A 25,533-nucleotide genomic window follows, 5' to 3' on the forward strand; every position below is an offset into this window, starting at 1 on the left:
CCATGCGATCGGCAAGTCCTAGGCGCTGAGGTTTTACCCACAGCGCCACCCGCGTCCTTAAAAACTTATAGAAGGTAGTAATTAAAAAGTAATTAAATTCTAATAGGTAAAGCAAGATTTTAAAAAACCGAATCTATTAAAATACAGATAATAAAAACAGCACAGCACTATTATTATTATTATTAATATGAATAGCATTAATGTAATTCATTAAATTTGTATACTGCCCTTCATCTGTAGATCAACCTTTTCCTTTAAATCGCTGTCAGTTCCCAAAGGAAATTGTCTTCTCCTGCTGGTGGAAAGACAACAAGGAGATTCAATTATATACAAATATTCAATTATATATAAAACATGACTGAAATGCACAAACCAATTTTTTAAAAAACAAAAAACAAAATTTGCATTGTTAAAAATATCAGTAAAGCGTTTAAAAGAAGCTTTAATTAAATCATCCTGTCTGGATAGGCTTCCTGGAACAGGAAAACATTCAGCCAGTGTCTAAAACAGCATAACAACAACAACAACAACAACAACAACAACAACAACAACAACAACAACAATTTTATTATTTGTACCCCACCCATCAGCCTGGGTTTCCCCAGCCATTCTGGACGGCTTCAAGCAGATACAAGAACACAATAAAACATCATTATATTAAAAACTTGCCTGTACAGGGCTGCCTTCAGATGTCTTCTAAAAGTTGTATAGTTATTTTTAGGGTTGCCCTACCTTGAAGAGCAAAAAAGAGGGCAGTCTGGGCTGCTGCCTGCCTGAGACAGGGAAAGAGGTGTGCCTTTCCCCCAGCTTAGGCTGGCAGTAGCTGCAGCGTGCAGAGCAGCCCAAGCCCAACCCGCCCCCCAAAAACCTTGACATTTCCTTTAAAATGTAAAAATCTGCCCAGAATGGCAAGTTGGGCCCCCCCCAAAAAAGAGGACATGTCTGGGTTTTCCCAGACGTATGGCAACCCCATCTCCTTGACATCTGATGGGAGAGTGTTCCACAGGGCAGGTGCCACCACCAAGAAGGTCTTTGAAGACGCTCAAACTCAGGACACAAGGGAGAAACGTGCTAAGAGGAAGGCACACTTGGCAAATCCACACCATGATCAACTCTCGCCTGGAAACCAATGTCCCCACTGTGGAAGGACGTGTGGGTCCAGAATTGCCCTCCACAGTCACATACGGACTCATTGTTAAAACCGTGTTTATGGAAGACAATCTTACTCGGCTATGAGGGATCGCCAAAGAAGAAGAATGCAGGAATCTCAACTCAGGCATCAGGTGGCCATCTAACCTCGGCTTTAAAACCTTCAAGGAAGGAGAATCCACCCCCCACCCCCACCCCAAGGGAGACTGTTCCACTGAGTTGGGTGTGAGCAGGGAAGTGGCAAATTTTGCAGACGCTCCTAAATTGCTCAGGGCTGCTAAAACCCAAAGAGATTGCCGAGGTCTCCAAGAGGAGCTCTCCAAATGGAGGACTGTTCTTGTGCCAGATAGAAATGGAAAAAAAAGAGTTGGGTGGATCCATCCCCTCTTTCATCTCAGGGGTTAATGATGATAATGATAACGATAACAATAATAGCCCTGTGTCCCAGAAATTCCTCTGGCCTCCGAGGACTTTCCGGGGAGGTGCGTTTTCTTGGGCAGCTTCCCCCCCCCCCCGTCTGCCCGCGTCTCGCAGCCTCAGCCCCATTAGGCCTGACACATACAGCCACCATTTCTGTAAAGGTCGTAACCTGCTCAGTGGGGCTCGGCAAGGCCAGGTTCCTTGAGCTCACACATCTGCGCGCTGGAGCCTAGACTGCCCCGCGGAGAGGAGGACAGAGGCCAGGAGGACGGAGGGCCCGGGAGGATCCCACATGCACTTTTGGGGTGGCACATGTTCCCTGGCGCTTTTGGAGGAAGGGCTTTGCTTCTCTCCCTCCCATAAATAAACAGAGAGCATAGCCTCTCTGGATTATTATCTCTATTTCTCTATTTCTATTTCTGGAATGCTCTCCCCAGGAAAGTTCGCTGGGTGCCTTCACTATACACCTTTAGGCACGTTCCTTTTTAACCAGGCCTTTACCTTTACCTTGCTTGACTTTATCTACATCCTATACCCTTTTTCAAATGCTGGCTCTTTTTTGTTGGGGGGGGTGCTATTGGGTTGTTGTTTGATTTTGTGTACAGTGGTACCTCGGGTTAAGAACTTAATTCGTTCTGGAGGTCCGTTCTTAACCTGAAACTGTTCTTAACCTGAAGCACCACTTTAGCTAATGGGGCCTCCTGCTGCCGCCGCCGCACGATTTCTGTTCTCATCCTGAAGCAAAGTTCTTAACCTGAGGTACTATTTCTGGGTTAGCGGAGTCTGTAACCTGAAGTGTCTGTAACCTGAAGCGTCTGTAACCTGAGGTACCACTGTATTTTATATTTTATGTGAACCACCCTGAGACCTTCAGGTATAGGGCAGTATAGTGTGTGTGTGTGTGTGTGTGTGTGTGTGTGTGTGTGTGTGTAGATAGATAGATGATAGAGAGAGATATAGATAGATAGATATAGATAGATGATAGAGAGAGAGAGAGAGAGAGAGAGAGAGAGAGAGAGAGAGAGATGATAGATAGATGATAGATAGATAGATAGATAGATAGATAGATAGATAGATAGATAGATAGATGATAGATAGATAGATGATAGATAGATGATAGATAGATAGATAGATAGATGATAGATAGATAGATAGATAGATAGATAGATAGATATCCCATTTCCCCCGTCCCCTCAAGGCAGGGAGGGCTTACTGCTAAAACAGAAACAACTAAAAGCAGAGAGGCAGCAGGGAAGTCAACATTAGAAACCAATTAAGCATTAATAGAATCTATCTATCAATCTATCTATCTTGCTATCAATCTATAACCAGTTTGTTTTGTTTTGGTTGGTTGGCTTGGCTTGGCTTGGCTTGCTTGTTTGTAAGTCACATTGGGTTGCCTTGGGTAATAATAATATTAATAGTAAGTTATCATTTATATGCCGCCAACCTGACTGGGTTGCCCCGATGAATTAAAAACACAATGAAACATCGAACCAAAGCGACTAACAAATTTAATAGACGAAATAAGGGTAATACAGTGGTACCTCTGGATGCGAACGGGATCCATTCCAGAGCTCCGTTTGCATCCAGAAGCGAACGCAACCCGCGTCCGCGTGTCTGCACGTGCATGGGCCGCGATTCACCGCTTCTGTGCATGCGCATGATGTCATTTTGACCGTCTGCACATGCACGAGCGGCGAAACCCGGAAGTAATGCGCTCCGTTACTTACTTCCGGGTCACCGCAGCACGCAACCCGAAAATACTTATCCAGAAGCTACTTCAACCCAAGGTATGACTGTAAATAAACATCCTCAGCACCGGTCCTCTCCTTAAAGGGCCACAGCCACATGTACCCCATCCTGCGTCCACATTCCACTGCCACAGATGCCCCCCGCAACCCCTGCTATTGGCCAAATTGCCTAATGTGTAATTAACGTGGGATTAGCACTCTTTAACGTCCCACCCCCCAACACACACAAATTCCTCTCTGCACTGAGGATTCTGGTGACATCATTTGCAGTGACAGTGGAGTGACAGGGCGAGAGATTAGCTGCGCACGCTTCAAAATGTCACCGTGCGCCTTCTGCTGCGGCAAATCGAGAGGCGCGGCCTTCGGTCACAAGAGCCCCATCGTGGTTGAGCTTGGAAAGTCACTGGATAGGAAGCAAACGGCGTCAATAAATAAGCAAGGGATCTTGTCTTTTTTTGTGGGGGTTTCCTTCCGGGAACTGGAAGGCGGGCAAAGCTCGGTCAAAACGGGTTTGCTGGCAGCAGTTGTGCCTGTGTGTCATCTAGAACAGGAGTCACCAAGACTTGCCGAGCATGGGCCGGATCATTCCTGCGGAGATCCAACGTGGGCCGGACCAGCGCAGCGCGACGCCGGAAATAGCTTCTGCGCATGCCCAGACGCCAAAAATCACGCATGCGCAAATGTGATTTCTGGTGTCTGGGCATGCGCAGAAGCGATTTCCGGCATCTGGGCATGCGCAAAAGCGATTTCTATGATCTGGGCATGCACAAAAGCGATTACCAGTGTCTGGGCATGCGCAAATGTGATTTCTGGTGTCTGGGCATGCGCAAAAGCGATTTCTATGATCTGGGCATGCACAAAAGCGATTACTAGTGTCTGGGCATGCGCAAATGTGATTTCTGGTGTCTGGGCATGCGCAGAAGCGATTTCCGGCGTCTGGGCATGCGCAAAAGCAATTTCTATCATCTGAGCATGCACAAAAACGATTACCAGTGTCTGGGCATGTGCAAAAGCGATTTCTGGCGTCTGGCCATGTGCAGAAGTGATTTCTGGTGTCTGGGCATGTGCAGAAGTGATTTCTGGCATCTGGACATGTGCAGAAGTGATTTCTGGCGCCTGGGCATGTGCAGAAGTGATTTCTGGCGCCTGGGCATGTGCAGAAGCGATTTCCGGAGCCACGGAAGAGAGTCCACATTCTGCGCTGGTTTACTGCAGCGCGCAGGGACTCGCCAAGCAGGTGGCTCTGTTCGGGGGCGGCTCGGGGGCCGGTTAAACAGCCTCCATGGGCCGCTTCTGGCCCACGGGCCGCAGGTTGGGGACCCCTGATCTTGAGGCTGGAGGAAGAAGCAGGCTGGAGGCTGTGAGGGGGAGACATGCCTGATTTCTGCTCACATCCAAGGCCATTGCGGCGGGAGAAGCAAAACCCTCTTGGGGTGTCAGTGCTGTGAACCCCTCAGGATGTGTGTGTGTGTGAATAAATCATATATCATACAGCTGCACATATGCGCAGCTTGCAGACTTAACATATAGAACAAGAGAACAAGAAGCACATGTGTTTAGAGAAGATCGCAAAACGTTTATTGAATATATGGGGGGAAATTGAGTACACTTGAAAATGCTGGCAGCATTAAGATCAATTCAACAGTGTCAATAAGTTTTGATGCATGCAATAATGGAACAATGAATGGTTTGGTTTTTGTAAAATATGCAGAGGTTTGTGATATGCAAAATGACCCATGGAAAGAGAAGAAGGGAAGTCACTGATATTTTAAGGATGTAAAAATGAGTATTTAAAATTGTAAAATAGAAAAATTAATTAAAAAGTGTGTGTGTGTGTGTGTGTGTGTATCATATATCTTACAGAAACCGCAGTCTGCACTTTCCCTCATTCCAAGGAAACACAAACTTTGCATAAACAAAGCATTTTTGTTGTTATCTATAGATATAAATTGCTTTTTAAATTTTAATTGTTCATTTTCACCTTTTACAAATATGTTAAACAATAAAAGCAAAACCTTTACAAATCTAATTTACCTTCCCCTCGTCTTCCCTCCCCTCCTTTCTGTAGTTATTCGTTTCCTATTTTTTTATTCCTGCGTATCCAATTCAAATCTATTAGCCAATTCCCCCTTATCTTCCCCTTAAGTATCTCATACTGCAGGTGTTTATATCAGAAGCGCTAATATTTGGATTTGTTTACCATGTATCTTCAAATAATCAATACACTTCCCCCATTCAATTTTTAAAAGCCTCTCTGCTTGATTTCTTATTCATTTGGTGGGTCTCGCCATTTCTTCGTACTCCATGGATTTTAGTTGCCAATCTTCCTTTGTTCCTTCCTTCCATCTTTGGGTGTAAATCCTTTGAGCAGCCGTGAATTATTTTTTTCTGCTCGCTGAGTACTTCTCCAAAGATTATACCTAAAAGAAAAGCTTCTGTTTCTTTTCGTAAAAGTCATCTTAATCATTTTTCTTCAACTCATTTCCCAGAAAGTGCCATGTACATTCATGCAAAATGCAAAGCTCCTCTGTCCTCTGAACTTACCTATTCAGTGCTGCAATAATAATAATAATAATAATAATAATAATAATAATAATAATACCCCACCCATCTGGGCAGCTCCCAACAGAATATTAAACAGAATAAAACTTCAAACATTAAAAGCTTCCCTAAACAGGGCTATAATAACAGCCACTCTGAGCGGCTTCCAACAAAAAGATTAAAAGTACATTAAAACATGTCTTCTAAAAGTCAGATAGTTGTTTATTTCCTTGATATCTGATGGGAGGACGTTCCACAGGGCGGGCGCCACTACCAAGAAGGCCCTCTGCCTGGTTCCCTGTAACCTCACTTCTCTCAGGGAGGGAACCGCCAGAAGGCCCTTGGAGCTGGACTTCAATAGTGCTCAATGCTTACTTCTTTTTATTCTCATATAATGCCTCCTTATTCTCCTTATTCTGTTGTTTAGTTGTTATTTAGTCGTTTAGTCATGTCTGACTCTTCGTGACCCCCTGGACCAGAGCACACCAGGCACTCCTATCTTCCACTGCCTCCCGCAATTTGGTCAGACTCATGTTTGTAGCTTCGAGAACACTGTCCCACCATCTCGCCCTCTGTCGTCCCCTTCTCCTTGTGCCCTCCATCATTCCCAACATCAGGGTCTTTTCCAGGCAGTCTTCTCTTCTCATGAGGTGGCCAAAGTCTTGGAGCCTCAGCTTCAGGATCTGTCCTTCCAGTGAGCACTCAGGGCTGATTTCCTTCAGAATGGAGAGGTTGGATCTTCTTGCAGTCCATGGGACTCTCAAGAGTCTCCTCCAGCACCAGAATTCAAAAGCATCCATTCTTTGGTGATCAGCCTTCTTTATGGTCCAGCTCTCACTTCCATACATCACTACTGGGAAAACCATAGCTTTAACTATACGGACCTTTGTTGGCAAGGTGATGTCTCTGCTTTTTAAGATGCTGTCTAGGTTTGTCATTGCCTCCTTATTCTAGTCCTCCTGAAATCTATGGTGTCTGACACCAGGGGCGGAGGAAGGGGGTGTGGTGGGGGCGGGTCGCCACAGGTGTCACCACTGAGGGGGATGAGAAAATGCTGGGTGGCACTCACCGTGGGGCCAGCAGCACACCCGAGCCACGCATCTCTCCTGGGAGTGACGCTGTGGCTTGGGCGCCTGCAGGCTCCGCACTGCCCCAAACGGTTCACCCACCACCTCCCCCCCAGCTGTAGGGTGGCTGAGTGGGAGGAGGCAGGCAGATTCCTCAGAGGCCCCACAGTGCGTTCTGCCCCAGCTGGCTGTGGGATGTGAAACACAAGAGCAGTCAAGTACAACATTCCTAGAAGGAACATGTTTACACATGGGGAGGAATGTTTGTTTAGCTAGCAGGTAAACTTCCTGTTTCTTTCTGGGCTGGTACAGACTTCCTCTGCATGTGACTAGAGGTGGGCGTGGCCTCACCTGTGCAGGTAACGACAAAAGCACAAGGCAGGGCAGCCATCTCTCTCCTTTTGACTACATGCATCGAAGAAGCAACATCTGCTTAGCCAAAGATGCTCTCTTGCTTCCAGCCAAGAGAGGACAAAGGGACTGTCTTCTTATGTGATAGTTTCCCAGTGTATGTTACTTTTCTAAACTAAGTCTGCCTTCTGGGATCTTATTGTGAACAGAATGATGTGTGAGTAAACCTTTTAAAACTTTTATAGAAAACTGTGTCGTGTCATATCTTTTATGAGGGAATAAGGGGAAAATACCAGAATACAGTTATTATAGAGGCTTTAGCGAGCCTGAGCAAACGCATCTGCTGCAAGTTTAAAAGGGGGAATGTTACTCTGCTAAATTGTGGAACTTGTTAACACAAGTTGGAAAGGCTATAATCAGACAATATATCCTCTCCTGCATTCCTGAATATTCCCACACTGGCCCCACCCACAGCTGGCTCAGAGCAGGTGCGCCACCCCAGGTGCCCGATTGGCTTGCTCCACCGCTGCCTGACACAGCTACTTTTTTTATTCGCCCCCCAATCTATGCATGTTTTCCTTCCTCTCTGCACGTCCCCATAATTCTCTCTTCCTCCACTTTCTCTCCACAGCCTACTGGACCGTGAGTGGCGTGAATGGACCACTGGTTGTCCTGGACAATGTTAAGGTACAAGACCATTGCCTTTCAAATGCCATTTGAAATGCCATAAATATATGGATATGTTAGGGGTGCAGGTGGCGCTGTGGTCTAAACCACTGAGCCTCTTGGGCTTGCCGATCGGAAGGTCGGTGATTCGAATCCCCGCTACGTGGTGAGCTCCCATTGCTTGGTCCCAGCTCCTGCCAACCTAGCAGTTTGAAAACATGCCAGTGCAAGTAGATAAATAGGTACCACTGTGGCAGGAAGGTAAATGGCATTTCCGTGCGCTCTGGTTTCCATCACGGTATTCTGTTGCGCCAGAAGCAGTTTAGTCATGCTGGCCACATGACCCGGAAAGCTGTCTGTGGACGAACGCCGGCTCCCTCGGAGTGGTACCTATTTATCTACTTGCACTTTGACGTGCTTTCAAACTGCTAGGTTGGCAGGAGCAGCGGCCGAGCAATGGGAGCTCACCCCGTCGTGGGGATTTGAACTGCCGACCTTCTGATCGGCAAGTCCTAGGCTCTGTGGTTTAACCCACAGCGCCACCCGTGTCCCCACAGCGCTACCTGCGTCCCATATAGCATATATTCAACAACAAAAACCAGCGACAATTTGTTGTTGACAAAGGACAGCTGGACATAGAAAGGGCCCCATCCTCATCAAACCTAAATCCGGCCCTGCGTGGCCCCTAAGTTACTACTGAAATCCTGCATTCTTTTAAACCGCAAATGTTCTGATTTAATTTTTGTCCAGCTATGGATCACAGGTTTCCCTTCCAGAGGGTAATAATGTCATAACACCAGGAAAGCCTCGCAACACAACTAACAAAGCGGAATTGCGTGTGGATGGTGCAGTATTACCCCACACACACAAATGCATCCATGGCATGTTGCAGAAAACACACACACACACCCATCGGTTAAAACCCTACAAGTGCTAAGCTCTGGGGTGTATAGCTACAGGGGCAACTCTAAGAGCAGAAGAATTTTCCACTGGGATAAAGTGGGAATCTAGCCCCCTTGTCCCCCCTCCCCACCAAAAAAGGAAGCCTGGTTTCTGTAATGATCTCAGTCAGGTCTGTTGGACACAATCTGGGCTTTACCTGTGTTTTAAGAAGGCAAAAAAACCACATTGGTTTGAAAGAGTGACCTCTAGTGACCAAAGAGAGCCATGCCTCATCAAGGGAAGGAAAAGTTGCATTTTATTGGGCCAATGGACTATTTGATAAAGCTTAATTATTGGGGGGGGGGTTAAAAATGGGGGGGGGGTGTTGCATATTTATCATCATCACCACCATCAATTTGTATGTTGCTTTTCCATGCTCAAAGCAGTTTGAAAAGCTTGCATATGATTCGCAAATGGTTACAAGACATAAGAAATTTTAAATTCTTCTTTGCAAACCACTTTGAGGTTTTCTACAATCAAGCGGCACATATATGTCATTAAATGGCTAATAAATAAATAATTTGTCATAAACAGCAGGCAAATGGAAACCTTTAATTATATGGGGTGGTTGCTGGAGTCCACTGGAGATGCACTATTTTTGCCTTTATTTTTGTCATCTTATTCTTAAGCTTTATTATGATTTATCCATAGACTGCTTAATGTTATTGAATATTTATTCACAGAGGATGTTTTCATTAGCTTGCTGTTTAAAGCTATTTAAGCAATGTGTGAATCGAAGCAGAGCCATCCTTCAAAATTCTCACCTCTCCAGTTTTTTGCAGTTCATTTCTTCAGCCAAGCAACATGTACCATAATGTCTCTGCAATGGTAAAGTGTGCATATCAACACATATTTCCAGAAATAACATGCAGAGGTGCATTATTTTAGGGTCAATTGCGCTGCAGAAATGTGCATATTGGGGTGATTTTATGCAAAGACGTGTACGTTAGGAGAAATTTGCACCGAAGTGCTGCTGAATTTTCATGAGGATTTGTTAAAACAAAAATTCGCGGACGAATGTGGAAACCAAAAAATCACAGATTGGTAGAGTCAGAAGGGACACTGAGGGTCATCTAGTCCAACCCCCTGGCCCAAGGTGGGACTCAAACTCCCAACCCTGAGATTAAGAGACTTCTGCTCTACCGAGTGAGCTATGTGAAGAGCCGAACGTAGAACTGGGGAAGAAACTGAGAGAAATCAAAATCAATATAATTAACCCATCTTTATCTCTCATGGGAGCAGTTTCCATAGTTTAACAATGACACTGTGTAAACAAGTAAATGAGCACATGCAGAGTCCTGATTTATTACTTTATAATTACTCAATTAATTAATTCACATCCCTTCACCGAAATGCCGCAGGGCAGTTTACGACATAGTAACATAATAAGAGAAACGTACCATACAAGCAGGTGTATTCAATTTAACTTAAAGCAGCTGCATTAAACTAAATTTAAGCTGAGTTGCTGTGCCTCACCCTGGGATCACTTGGAATGAAGCGTGGACCAGAAATACATTAATAAATAGCATAATATCCATATAATCACATGACATCCATAAAACACAGGAGAATTCAAACTGTTATATAAATATATTCCATAATAAGCAGTGCATTGTTTTTAGTTTTTAGTTTATTAATTACCCACTCTTCACCCGAGCAATCGAAAATACAACATTGAAAGCAATTCTAAACGCTTACAAGTACAAAAAATGCAACTGCAAAAAATCACATCTAACAAGAATAGCAATCACAGCAGTCTGATAAAAATAACAGAGGTCCTCCCAGTTGCTTGTTTTTCTGACTTTAATTCAAATTTGGGATTTCTCTATCCAATGCTAGACTTCTCTCAAAATTTCTTCCACTGGAAGATCTGGGTTCTTGTTTGTCCTGTTACCTCGCTTGCATGTCAATCTTTTTGTTTTCTAATTCAGACATAGCTCCCCTCCCACCCCAACCCAGGCTTAACTGTTGTTGTTTAGTCATTTAGTCGTGTCCAACTCTTCGTGACCCCTGGACCAGAGCATGCCAGGCACTTCTGTCTTCCACTGCCTCCCGCAGTTTGGTCAAACTCATGTTCGTAGCTTCGAGAACACTGTCCCACCATCTCATCCTCTGTCGTCCCCTTCTCCTTGTGCCCTCCATCTTTCCCAGCATCAGGGTCTTTTCCAGAGAGTCTTCTCTTCTCATGAGGTGGCCAAAGTCTTGGAGCCTCAGCTTCAGGATCTGCCCTTCCAGTGAGCACTCAGGGCTGATTTCCTCCAGAATGGAGAGGTTGGATCTTCTTGCAGTCCATGGGACTCTCAAGAGTCTCCTCCAGCACCAGAATTCAAAAGCATCCATTCTTCGGTGATCAGCCTTCTTTATGGTCCAGCTCTCAATTCCATACATCGCTACTGGGAAAACCAGAGCTTTAACTATATAGACCTTTGTTGGCAAGGTGATGTCTCTGCTTTTTAAGATGCTGTCTAGGTTTGTCATTGCTCAGGCTTAACTAACAAGGAACAAATTATTTGAGTCTCTGGTCCCCTTATCCATAAGCCTCATGGAAGAGGTGCGCCTCTTCACCCACTTCCAGAAAGAACACATTGGTACCCAACTCCCTCAACTTCCGGTCTCTTGATCATCTTGACTGCCCTCCTCTGACACCTTCTCCACCTTTCTTCATGATGGAGGTCAACCATCAGGGTGACCACGGCTGGCTCAGTCCCCAAACCCTGCCTGAACCCACTTCGAAATATACCCAGATGGCCCCTATCCTCCAGAAACTCTTGCCACTGCTCTGTCTGCCACTCTCTCCACCGCCTTGCCCAAGAAAGGGGCATTCATGTCCAGGTGGTCATGAAGAAGAAGAAGAAGAAGAAGAAGAAGAAGAAGAAGAAGAAGAAGAAGTTGTTTTATTTATATCCCACCCTCCATAGCCAAGACCGGGCTCAGGGCAACCAACACCAAATATAAAAACAATTGATTGAAATGCAACTTAAAAAACAAGATTAAAATACATTAAAATGCAGCCTCATTTCAGTAGAAACTCAAATCAAAAACTTTTTGGGGATGAAAACATTAAATCTTCACCAAGGCCAACTATGCAGACTGGTCCTACATGGGCCAGAAAAAAGCCAGGGAAGTCCCCAAATAGGAGTTCCATCACAGAAGGAGAAAGGAAAGAGGGGGGGGGATCAAGTTGATTCCAAGCCAAAAGCCAGGCAGAACAATTATTGCCAACTGTAGTTACATTATCGGTTAAAAAGCTCTTTGGTCAAGAGAGCCCAGCAGAGGGTTCCAAATGGTCAAGCATTTCCCTTCCACAGCAAGCCAGCTGCCTCGCAAAGCCTGGCATGAATTGCTCCTTTCCTTTGTCCGCAGTGCCTGGGGTCCAAAGATAGATTGCCCCTGGCTATGGAAGTTCCACTGAGCCATCATAACATCTATCTGTTCCGCCCGGACACTGAGATCCAGCGCCGAGTGCCTTCTGGCGGTTCCCTCATTGCAAGAAGTGAGGTTACAGGGAACCAGACAGAGGGCCTTCTCGGTAGTGGCGCCCGTCCTGTGGAACACCCTCCCTTCAGATGTGAAGGAAATAAGCAGCTATCTTCTCTTTAAAAGACATCTGAAGGCAGCCCTGTTTAGGGAAGTTTTTAATATTTAATGCTGTATTGTTTTTAACACGCGATTGGGAGCCGCCCAGAGTGGCTTGGAAAACTCAGCCAGACGGGGCAGGGTATTATTAATAAATTATTATTATTATTATTATTATTATTATTATTATTATTATTCACTGGCAGCCGCCAAGGGTCGTAGTGGGTGGCAGGTGAGCAGGCTTACTTGGAAATAAGTTCCATTAAAATCAAAGGGGCTTACTTCCCAACAAATCTGTTTAGTCCCTGAGTGAGGAACAGTAGGAATGTAGAAAGGACCTAATTTCTGGCACTCCCTGCCCAGTTGACAGGTCTCCAAGTGAGCTATGATACGGCCAATTAAAAAACCCGCATTCCAAATTCAAGCAGGGAATGTGCTCTGGGATGAATTGAAGCTTTGTGGGGCCGTGCCCAGCACAATACACAGTTTCTATGCGGCCCTTTCGTCCTGATAGGTGCAGGAAGGGGGATTAATAAGATCAATTAAAGAGCCGGATCACAGAGGTTTTCCCCCTCCGTTGTGGTGGTTGGCAAGGCTTAAAGTCCAAAGTACAGGCTCAGCAGAAAAGAGGTACATTTGGGAGGATGGAGGAGGGCAGGACGAGGCTAAACTTGGGGGTGTGAGTAGATGCCAAGAGTTAAGGCGCAGTCTGTGGGTGGCTAAAGCCAAGTACCAGCGCACTATACCAGTGAGTAATTGGTTTTAGGGGCAAAGTGTCAATAACTACTGTCAGGGGTTCAGGAGCAGAGGCAAGGGCAAGGGAGGAAACAGAGAGCGAGGGGGAGGAGGCAGAAGAAAAGATGAGTGATGACGACGACCCGAGATCTCCGAGTCTTTCCAGTGAATCAGAAGATTCACAGAAAGGAGCACCAGTGGCCAGGGCAAGGGGGGAGCCTAGGGGGACACCCCAGGAAGATAGAGCCAGAGGGGACTCAGAGGGGAGCAGTTGGAAATCAGGACCAGCGTCACCGCCAGAGAGCAGGGAAGAGGAAGGGCGCCAGGGATCAAGCGCTGGCAGCTCACAACAGGGGGGAGGGCACGAGTCAGGAGTGGCCACACCTCCATCGGGGAGCGAAGAAACGGTCAGACGGAAGGTGGAAGGTTGGGCGCGCGCGCCAAGTTCAAATGCACAGGAAAGTGGCGCAGTAGGCAGCCCGGAAAGGGAGCCAGGTCCTAAAGCCCGCCGAAAGGAGGGAGAAGAGTCAGGGGGGTCAGCGTCAGCGTCAGAGGAATCCCGGAAGGAAGAGACCCCGGGGAGCAGAGGGACCCAGAGAAGAACAGTCAGGCGGAAAAGGTGGAGCAAGGCTAGGATATTAAGTTGGTGTACAAGGGGCGGAGACTCAGATGGAGCTTCGCCAATCTAACCATGAGACGTAGAGTTGCACGCAGCAGCTTGAGAATGGAAACTGTAACTCAATAAAGACTTTTATTTAATGATCGCTGGCTAGCGTGATCCTCTGTGAGCTAGGATCTGGAAGCAACTCTGACAACTACCATCAATATTATATGTATTTTGTTGTTGTTGTTTAGTCGTTTAGTTGTGTCCGACTCTTCGTGACCCCCTGGACCAGAGCACGCCAGGCACTCCTGTCTTCCACTGCCTCCCGCACTTTGGTCAAACTCATGCTGGTAGCTTCGAGAACACTGTCCAACCATCTCGTCCTCTGTCGTCCCCTTCTCCTTGTGCCCTCCATCTTTCCCAACATCAGGGTCTTTTCCAGGAAGTCTTCTCTTCTCATGAGGTGGCCAAAGTCTTGGAGCCTCAGCTTCAGGATCTGTCCTTCCAGTGAGCACTCAGGGCTGATTTCCTTCAGAATGGATAGGTTTGATCTTCTTGCAGTCCATGGGACTCTCAAGAGTCTCCTCCAGCACCAGAATTCAAAAGCATCCATTCTTCGGCAATCAGCCTTCTTTATGGTCCAGCTCTCACTTCCATACATTACTACTGGAAAACCATAGCTTTAACTATACGGACCTTTGTCAGCAAGGTGATGTCTCTGCTTTTTAAGATGCTGTCTAGGTTTATATATTTATACCCTGCCTTTTCTCATGACAGGGACTCAAGGCACCTTACGCAAACTGAAACAGCACGGTATCGAAAAACTTACAAAAGATAACAGTGAAAGAGTAATTAAATTATACAGAATGAAAACAATATAAAAATGGATCTGTTAAAAGACAGCACAGCACTATTAAAAAGCCCTTTTCTTTTTAAAAAACAAACAAACAGTCAGTTCCCAAAGGCCTGTGGGAATAAAATGGTCTTCACCTGCTGGAGGAAGGACAGCAAGGCGGGAGTCTGGCTGGCTTCTCTAGGGAAGGAATTCCAATGTCTGGGAGCCACCACCAATAAGGCCCTGTCCGGCTTCCTCACCAGGTGTGCCTGTGAGGGGGGGCGGGGCTGAGAGCAAGGCCTCCTCTGAAGAGCTTAGAGCCCAGGCAGGTTGAGGGGGACGACGCGAATGTGGTCCTTCAGATAGCCTGGGCCAACGGGATGGTTTCCACCTTCATGGCTGGCTTGTGAGAGCCATGGGGTGAGGAGCTCTGACTACTCCTTGAGGGCGTCAGTGCATTTCTTTAAAATATTGCAACGTGTTTGTTCAAAGTATGCAGCCCTCCTGTCATTCTGAAAGACTTGCAACAACAGCAACAACAAAATCCGTAACGTGATTAAAGTCAGTCTCCATTAAAACATTGATCTGGAGCATGGGACAGCTCGGTTGGAAGAGCATGGGACTCGTAAACTCAGGGTCATGCGTTCGAGTCTCACGTTTCGCAAAAGATCCCTGCCTTGCACGGGGTTGGACTAGATGACCCTCGTGGTCCCTTCCAAGTCTATGAAAAGAGCTCCTGAGCTTGTTTGTGCCTTAAAATCCCTAGAGGAGCCGCTGCTTCACATCTTCGCCCTTGTTTCCTTCATGCAGCCTCGGCAGTCAGTCTATGCATAGTTTACCTATGGAACCTCCTCCCACATGAGGCAGTGATGACCAGTAATTTGGATGGCTTTAAAAGAGAATCAGACAAATTCATGGAAGAGGAGAGGACTATCGATGGGCTAATAGTCAGGATGGCTCTGCTCTGCTTCCACGGTTGGAAGAAGCAATGCTTCTGAATCCCAGTAGCTGGAAACTGCAGGAGGGGAGAGTCCTGCTCTTGCGTTCGAATCCTGCTTGCAGGATTCCTACAGGCATCTGTCTGGCCACTGTGAGAACAGGAGGCTGGACTAGGTGGGCCATTGGCCTGATCCTGCAGGCTCCTCCTATGGAAGAATTATTTCACTGGGAGAGGCATAGGCAAACGCAGCCCTCCAGATGGTTTGGGACTACAACTCCCATCATCCCTGGTCCTGCTAGCTGGGGATCATGGGAGTTGTAGTCCCGAAACATCTGGAGGGCCGGGTTTGCCTATGCCTGCCCTAGGATGACCCCCTGCTACCATCTTTGGCTCTTCCTGGCAGCCAAGTTGCTCCTGCCATTCCTCTAACCCAGGGGTCCCCAAACTAAGGCCCGCTGGCTGGGTAAGGCCCATGGGACTCGTTTATCTGGCCTACGGCAACCCCCGCCGCCAGCTGCCGCCGCCCGCTCTTACCAGCGCTGCACTGCGCGGCTGCCCACTTCCGGGTCGGAGGAGTACCAGAAATAGCTTGTGCGCATATGCAAGCGTTACCATAAAGCACCAATGCTGCAGCAAGCAAAGGCTCTAGCAGCTCAGCCAGCTGCTTGTGGCTGGAAAGCCAGACAGGATGTTTGTGACTGTTGCCATGGGAACAAAGGGGCAGTCCATTCTGTACTGAGCACCGGATGTTAGCTCAGTGTGTGTGTGTCATATGACCCGTACTGGATGTACTTGGGAGGAGTTTCTTCTTGCTGTTGTTGAGTGCAGACATGATTCTCTGTACTGATGTAAGAGGCAGAAATAAATGATGTAAATAGTTTTCTGTCTGCTTCTTTCCCCTCCCTGGGGACACCAAAGGGGAGAGAGGAAGAACGGTGTGTTCCTCTCATACATCTGAGAAGAATCGCCGGACCTCGCCTGCTTATCAGCAGAGTGGAGACGCGGGGAGGTCGACAGGAATATCTGCCGGTGCCTACGCTGTGGCACATTCCTCTGACCCAGGCAGAATTCCAACAGTGGTAGCAGAGGATGGTTGCGATTCACCGGACACCTGCATGAGAGGCTGGTGGATTGTCCTCCTCTGCTCCAAGGAGGAAGAGAAGCGTCTGAAAGAAGCCAGAGGCTCCACAGACAGCTGGTGGAAAGAAGAGGTGTTTTCCAGAGCAACAAAAGTTCAAGGTATGCTGCATTTCGGGCTAAAAGTGTGAACGCAGGAAGATTAATTCCCTGGTTCACGGAGCTGCGTTTCAAAGGAAACAAAAGCTCCGGAGGAAGAGGCCTGCAGCTTGAAGGCTGAAGCCTGCATTCCACAAATTTTTGTGGTAGATAAGATGTCCTCTTGAAATGCATTGTTGCTAGGTAACGGTCCTGGAAAGTTACTGGCAAAGGGGCTGGACTCTGAGTGTGAGCCTGGGAAAGCGAAACAAAATCAGAGAATGTTTCGGCTACAAGGTTTACGAGCTCTTGGAAGGGACTTTTCACTAGCAGCCTGAGTTTAGCTGCCAGGTGCAAAGAGCGTAAACAATTTGCAGTTTGCTGCGTGAGAAAGGAAAAAACAACTGTTGGATTTCACATTTTGTTTGACAGTGTGAGCTGGAGGCTTGGCTTCAAGATGGATGCCAAGAAAGGGGGAGGTTTGCCTTGCCCACCTCCCTTAACTAATGACAATTATTCATCTTGGTCTGTAAAGATGAAGGCCCTGCTGCAGAATCAGAGGCTTTTTGATGTAATTGAAAACCCCATCCCTGCAGCACCAACCAGAGGTTGGGAGTCACAGAATGTAAGGGCCAGGACTGCTATAATTCTGTGTGTCTCAGATGATCAGTTGGTGCATGTTCAGCATTTAGAAAATGCGAAAGAGGTATGGGACACGCTGCGTACAACGCATCAGAGAGATGCTGGTTCTTCAGCGTTGCTGTATTTTGAGAAATTGACCAATCTGAGACTTGCGCCTGATGGAGATGTTCAAGCGCACCTGACAGAAATGAAGTTTCTGCGTCAACAGATGGTGGAACGCAATTTCCGTCTTCAGGAGGAAGTGTTTTGCTTCATGATGATAAACAGCCTTAGCCGCACCTACAAGGTTGTTGCCAGTCAGCTTGGTTCCCTACCGGCCGCACAGCTGACCGCGGAGAGAGTTTGTGCTGTGGTCCTGAATGAACACGACAGACTTGCTGCACTGGAAGAAAAAGACAGGGGGAGGGAAGAACAGAGTTCTAATTCCCCCACTGCTGATGCTACTGGAGAGCATGGAGTAGCATTGAGTACTGTCCGATGCTACAATTGTGGACAGACTGGGCATCTACAGCGAAACTGTAAGAAGCCGCGCCAGTCAAGAGGAGCAAAGAGCAGCTCTACGAAGCCTCAGGCGTCAGGCAAAAGCCGTACCAAGTGCCAGATGAAACCTGCAAAGGCTATGATGGCGAAAGGAACCACGCCAGATGTTGGGAACTCCTTCATAATTGACACGGGCGCAACGGTTCACATGTGCCCGCACAGAGGACTGTTTTCGACGTTGAAGAAGCAAAGCTTCACTGTGAAACAGGCCAACGGTCAGGAGTTGGAAGCGACTGGAATTGGGACTGTGTATCTTGAGAGTCTGAACTTGACTATAAGTGATGTTTACCTGGTTCCAGAACTGAGATTTAATCTGCTGAGCGTGTCGCAGATTGCAAAGAAAGGACTGAAACTGTCCTATGATGCTAAAAGCTGCAAGATCTACAAAGATGGAGAACTGTTTCTTACTGCCAAAGAGAAAGATGGACTGTATTTGTTGACTTTTGCTCAAAGTGATTACATGAAATGTAATTCTTCTGATTCTAACGAAATCTCTCTTGCAGGTGTGACCAGTGTGAGCACCAAGACCAAGAAGGTCGACAGAGCATTTCAGCGGGTGTATGCTGATGTGATTGGTCCTCTAGAACCATCTAGAGGCGGTGCACGATTTTACCTTTTGTGTGTGGATTGTTTCACTAATTATTCTTGGGTTTATATGATGGAGAAACCGCAAGAAACTTTAGAAAAGTTTCAGGAGTTTTGTGACAAGGTTAAAAATATGCATGATGCTAACATTGATTGTCTTTTCACAGATGAGAAGCAAATTTTTCTGTTACAGAAGTTTCAGAAGTTCCTGGATGGAAAAGGGATAGACCACAAAGTGGCAGTTTCACAAGAAGCGTGGAACAGGGGGGTCTGTGTAAAAGTGAACAAAGAATTGCAAAAGGGAATGAATGCACAATTGCTGAGTTCACATTTGCCACATGAATATTGGGCGGAGTCGTTAATGTCCTATGTTCACGTGTGGTTGAGAAAGGTCTCAAAAGACTTGGGAATTTCTCCTTTTGAGAAGCTGTTCAATAGAAAACCTTCTGTTGCCTACTTTAAGGTTTTCGGGTCTCATGTGAGAACAGAAGCTCCAGGTGGAGTAAAGAATGCCAGAGGCATTTTTGTGGGTTATGAAAAGGGTCTCTACAGAGTAATTTTGTCTGAATCTGGTCAGGTGATTCTCACAAAGTTTCTAGAGAGTGCTCCTGAACAGGAGAGGTTGATCGTTCACGCATTTCCCACAGAGGATTCTGATGATGATGATGATGATGAGTTTGATCTTATTGAGTTCAGTAGTACTGATGATGACAGCGATAGCTCAGACAGCTCAGTTGTCACAGTCATTGAGAGGAAATCTCACATAATGACTAGACCCTCAGAAGAGGAGGATGAACCATTGATTAAGCTTAGTACTGGTTCTCCAGAGAGTTCAGAGGCTGAACCAGAAAGCAGAGAAGAGCAGCAACTTTTACGTAGGTCTGAGAGAGCAACGAAGGGTGTACCACCCAAGAGGTATTCAAAGGAGTTTGCTAACCTTGCATATGTTGCTATTGTAAACGACCAAGGACAGATTGAAGCTGTGTCTGAGTCAGAGACAAAGGCACAACAGAGAGTTGTTAACCGAGGTAATGCGAAGTCACACAACCAGAGAGGTACATTGGTTAAACCAGTGGCGGGTAGTTCCAAGGGTGGAACTGAAACAACAGGGGAATGTTATAAATATAACAACTGTTTGTTTTCTTCTCTGGATGACGCTTTGCTCGCGGCACACATTGATACTTTAGGGGGAGTATGTTACCATAAAGCACCAATGCTGCAGCAAGCAAAGGCTCTAGCAGCTCAGCCAGCTGCTTGTGGCTGGAAAGCCAGACAGGATGTTTGTGACTGTTGCCATGGGAACAAAGGGGCAGTCCATTCTGTACTGAGCACCGGATGTTAGCTCAGTGTGTGTGTGTCATATGACCCGTACTGGATGTACTTGGGAGGAGTTTCTTCTTGCTGTTGTTGAGTGCAGACATGATTCTCTGTACTGATGTAAGAGGCAGAAATAAATGATGTAAATAGTTTTCTGTCTGCTTCTTTCCCCTCCCTGGGGACACCAAAGGGGAGAGAGGAAGAACGGTGTGTTCCTCTCATACATCTGAGAAGAATCGCCGGACCTCGCCTGCTTATCAGCAGAGTGGAGACGCGGGGAGGTCGACAGGAATATCTGCCGGTGCCTACGCTGTGGCACATTCCTCTGACCCAGGCAGAATTCCAACAATTTGCGGTGCACATCCGGGTTGGAGGAGGCCAGTGCACATGCGCACAAGCGATTTCCGGTGCTCCTCTGACCCGGAAATGCACCAGAAATAGCGTTTGCGCACGTGTATGGGCATGCGCTCCCCGGCCCACCGCGCGATCGGCGCTGGAGACACCGGCCCAAGGCGCAGTAAGTTTGCTGACCCCTGCTCTAACCTTTTTTAAAAAAAAAAAATAATTAAAAATTTAAACAAAACACATTTTCCAAAAACATGTCATCTTTGGTGTCCCCCCATTTTCCTCCCTCCCCTCACCCTCCCAAACAAACCCCCCCCCCCGACTTCCCTCAGTTCCAATCTTTGGTTTCTCTGTAAATGCTATTCTCTGCATGTTACAAAATTGTATAAAAAATATCTAACTGATTATTGTCAGTAAAGAGTTTGTGAGTGTTTATTCAAAACCTGCCAAGGAGTCCAATTCACTTTGTTGCGTATTCAAATATTTTGTAAAGGGTTCCCATTCATCTTTGAAGTCGCAGTTATCCTTGTCCCGTAGCTTATGTATCAATTTTGCCAATTCTGTGTAATCCATCAGTTTCTCTTGCCATGATTCTTTGGTTGGAATTTCTTCCGTCTTCCATCCTTGTGCTATTAGGACTCTCGCGGCCGTTGTTGCATACATGAAGATGTTTTTCAGCTTTTTTGGCAGGTCTTTTTCTACAACCCCTAACAAAAATGCTTCTGGTTTTTTAACAAATGTTAAGTGGAAGATTTTCTTCAATTCATTATATATCATTTCCCAAAATTTTTTGATTGCATTACAATCCCACCAGACCCTGCTCTAACCTTTGCCTTGCTTCTCTCTCCTTGCAGTTTGCCCAGTATGCGGAGATTGTCAACTTCACTCTCCCGAACGGCACACAGCGAAGCGGGCAAGTGCTGGAAGTGTCCGGTTCCAAAGCCATTATCCAGGTGTGTGAGAACGACTCTGTTGACTCCGTGTCTCAGTGGGACTCAATTTGAACCAGAGCCTCCAAGTATACCTATTTGCCAGGGACATCCCTGATTCAGAGAAGCCGTCCTGGTTTCTGATTTGATCCCAGAATGTCCCACTTTTCCTTAGGACGTCCTTATTTTCATTGGAGGGGATGGAGTTATCGGACCCCCGAGCCGTCTGAAGGCAATCCTGTAGAGGGAAGGTTTTTAAAATGTTTAATGTTTTATTGTGTTTCTATATATGTCCGAGGGACAAAGGTGGCACTGTGGGTTAAAAACAGAGCCTAGGACTTGCCGATCAGAAGCTCAGCGGTTCAAATCCCCATGACGGGGTGAGCATCCGTTGCTCGGTCCCTGCTCCTGCCAACCTAGCAGTTCGAAAGCATGTCAAAGTGCAAGTAGATAAATAGGTACCACTCTGGCAGGAAGGTAAACGGTGTTTCTGTGCGCTGCTCTGGTTCGCCACATGACCCAGAAGCTGTACGCCGGCTCCCTCAGCCAATAAAGCGAGATGAGCCCCGCAACCCCAGAGTCGGTCACAACTGGACCTAATGGTCAGAGGTCCCTTTACCTTTACCTATATATGTCGGAAGCTGCCCAGAGTGGCTGGGGTGACCCAGTCAGGTGTGTGGGGTATAAATAGGAACATTATCATGGCAGAATGGGGCACCCCTGTTTTCATCAGAGAAAGATTGGAGGGTATAAGCCTGTCCCCTGCTTTCATTGCTCACCTTTGGGACATTTCGACAGAGCACAGCCATCGCTTTGCATTTATACCCCACCTTTTCTCTAAGAAGCGCAAGATGCTGTACACAGAATCAGAGGACCATAGAACTGGAGAATTGGAAGGGACCCCGAGGGACATCTAGTCCAACCCCCTGCAATGCAGGAATCTCAGCTACAACATCCATGATAGAGGGCCACCCAACCTCAGCTTAAAAACATCCAAGGAAGGAGAGTTGAATTCTCCCACATCTTCATTTGCCGTATTTTTCGCTCCATAAGACACACTTTTTTCTTCCTAAAAAGTAAGGGGAAATGTCTGTGCGTCTTATGGAGCGAATGTGTGGTCCCTGGAGCCGAATTACCCAGGGGAGAAAAGCAGATCATGCTTTGTTTATTTATTTTGAAAGAGGGAAGGGGGTGTTGAAACAAAGCAGCTGATCGGCAAGTGATCGGGAGGGAAATAAGGCGGCTGGAAAAGGAGGCTGCTGGGGGAGGGGGGAGGTAAAGACAGCGAACTTGCAAGGAGAGGAGACAGGAAGACTAAAGGAATGAGGAGAGAAATTAGAAGAAAAGGACGAGTGAAAAATTGCTCCAGCTAAGGAAAAGACACTAAGGCAAAGAAGAGGGAAGGGGGTGTTGAAAGGAAGCAGTTGATCGGTAAGTGATCGGGAGGGAGATAAGGGACGCTAGTGATAAAGGAGGCTGCCTGGGAGGTAAAAGCCCATGGGTCCTCAGGATTTTTACATTGGGTCACCCCAAATTTACCATCAGATCACATTGCATATCCATGGCTACAGCCTGCACCAAAAAAATCACACACCCACTGTTGCGTGGAGCCGTAATGGCGCAAAAACGTGGTTACAAAGCACGGATCCACATGGATCCTCAGGATTGGCCCAAGCTCGTCCAGTAAGCATCATGGCTGTGCGGGGATTTGAACCCTGGTCTCTCCCAGTAGTCTAACCACTGAATCACAGTGGTTCCCATTACCATTTATATTAAACTCCACTGGTTTTGGATGGTTACTGACTTTGTTGGCTTTAAAAGAGGATTGGACAAAGTCATGGAGGAGGAAAGGGCTCTTGATGGCTCCCAGCCATGTTGGCTCCGCTCTGCCTCCCCAATCAGAGGCAAAATGCTTCTGAAGACCAGTTTCTGGAAACCACAGGAGGTGAGAGTTGGTCTTGTGTTCGAATCCTGCTTGTGGGTTTCTCACAGGCATCTGCTTGGCCACTGTGAGAACAGGGTGCAGGACCCGACGGGTCCCTTTGGCCTGATCAAGCAATGCTCTTATATTTTTATTTACAACTTTCCTTCTGCCAAAACCTATGCTGTTTTCTCCCTATCTGCTATGGCCGAGCCAACATAATTAATTATGTCATTTCAACACATTCCAGTGGCAGGGATACGTCAAAAACAATGCAGAAAATAATGTAATCATTTACAGAATGTTTGAAGGCTCCAAAGAAAATCATGGTAGCGAACACTTCTTGTAGGAGCATGCAAATTGTGGCAGATTTAAACTATTTTGGGGGGAGGACAAAAACACAAAGATCCAGCACAGCTCCAAAGAGATAGTAGAAGTATCAGCTCAAAGAAAGATCCCCTTTACAAATAATAAAAGATGAATGAAAATAAAAGTATTTCCCCTGTGAGCTCCATTATTGACAATAAGATTTAAATGAGCCACACGCAATATTCGTATAAGAAATAACATATACTTTTTAGTCTGTGGGATATCTTTTCAAAAAGCGAGATTTGCCGAAGTTTTGAATGCTATCCATCCAAATGGCGGCAGTTTTCTGTTTTCCTTTGGGACAGTATTCTTCCCCTTCCTTACTCCCGAGTAAAAGCAGACAGGGCAGCAGCCTTCGCCCTTTGCCTTTTCAGGATGCGGTTCGTTCTCTCCTTAAGATGTCTGTGCAGCAGAGAGAAGCTGATGCTTCGTGTTGTTCTTGAACTGCAAGCCAAAAGTCAAGGCTGAGACACCTGGGCAGGCGAAGAAGACCTGGAAGTACAAGGGCCATAAATACATAATGCGCTAGAGGGATACTGACTTGAGACTCGGAGGAGCAAATCGAAGGCTGAGATCTCCGGGAGTCAAATTGAAAGCCCTAGCCCAGATACAGAAAGCAGGAATCCGGAAAGGATGTTGGTGGGTGGGGAAGATTTCGGGCCACATCCCTTTCAGGGTAGCCTTCCGGGGGCCACATAGCCATGGTGGGCGGGGCCAGAGGGAAAAGTGGGCGGGCCCTTTGTAAGGGAAGCCAAGTCTCTCCAGAGAGACCCGCACACAGGACAGCGGAACATGGTCCAGGTTGTGTGGGGCGACTTTTGAACTGGGGCACTGGGGAGATTTCAAAAAACAGCAACCACTTTTTTAAAAAAAATAAGTTTCTCGTCTTCTGGCGGTTCCCTCATTGCGAGAGGTGAGGTTACAGGGAACCAGGCAGAGGGCCTTCTCGGTAGTGGCACCCGCCCTATGGAACACCCTCCCATCAGATGTCAAGGAAATAAGCAGCTATCCTATCTTTAAAAGACATCTGAAGGCAGCCCTGTTTAGGGAAGTTTTTAATATTTAGTGCTGTATTGTTTTGTTTTTTTTCCCTTTTTTAAAATTCTTTTTATTAAGTTCTTTTTTAAGACAAAAACATACAAAGTGAAGAAACAAAAACATACAAACGAACAACAAAAAAGGTAAAAAGACAAAGCAACACATAAAAAAAAAGAAAACAAACGGAAAACAAACCAACATCAAATTCATAACTTAACATTGATTGACTTCCCTCCATCTCAGTTTTGGGCTGTGTAGCCACAATACCTTTCTGCGGTATCATTTTACAACCTCTATCTATACATCGCATGCTTTACGTTACACCTACTGTGATTTTAATATTTCCTAAATTTGCTTCTATGTATGTTATGAATTTGTTCCAATCGTTAATAAATTTTACACTTTTTTGATGCCTGATTTTTTGTGTCATCTTTGCTAATTCTATATACTCGAATAATTTAATTTGCCATTCTCTAACAGTTGGGATATTAGGGGTTTTCCAATTTTGCGCTAGCAATATCCTGGCGGCTACCGTTGCATATTGGAACATTATTTGGTCTTCTTTCTTGATCTCCTCTCCGACCATTCCCAGGAGGAAGGCTTTGGGTTTTTTGGGAAAAGTATATTTCAAAAAAATTTTTAATTCATCATAAATAAGTCCCCAAAACCTTTTCACTTCTTCACAAGTCCACCACATGTGGTGGAAATCACCCTCTTTTGTTTTGCATTTCCAGCATGTTTTGTCTCCGGTCTTATACATTTTTTCCAATTTCACAGGGGTGATGTACCATCGGTACATCATTTTTTCCATATTTTCTCGGAGTCCAACACATGCTGTGAACTTCATATCCTTGTTCCAAAGTTTCACCCACCTATCGTAATCTAGATTGTATCCAAGATCTATGGCCCATTTGACCATAACTTCCTTTATCTCTTCATCCTTGGTATCCCAATCTAGTAATTGATTATACATTTTGGATAAAAGTTTGGAATTACCTTCTAGTATTTCCACCTGGTATCTGGACTTTTTCTCATTCATCCCTGTTTTTTTA

At 46.2% G+C, this 25,533-nt stretch overlaps 1 protein-coding gene across 1 annotated transcript in view; it reads left to right on the forward strand.

Moving 5' to 3' along the window:
• The window catches only part of ATP6V1B1 (ATPase H+ transporting V1 subunit B1), a 79,534-nt gene that overhangs the window by 15,833 nt on the left and 38,168 nt on the right, over positions 1-25,533 (forward strand). Inside the window, exons 2-3 of the mRNA XM_081020927.1 lie at positions 7,914-7,969; positions 21,079-21,177. Coding sequence (XP_080877053.1) covers positions 7,914-7,969; positions 21,079-21,177 — 155 coding nt within the window. The remainder of the gene's footprint in view (positions 1-7,913; positions 7,970-21,078; positions 21,178-25,533) is intronic.

The sequence above is a fragment of the Podarcis pityusensis genome, assembly GCF_964106645.2.
Source record: "Podarcis pityusensis genome assembly, chromosome: 9".
In the NCBI taxonomy this organism is placed as follows: Eukaryota; Metazoa; Chordata; class Lepidosauria; order Squamata; family Lacertidae; genus Podarcis; species Podarcis pityusensis.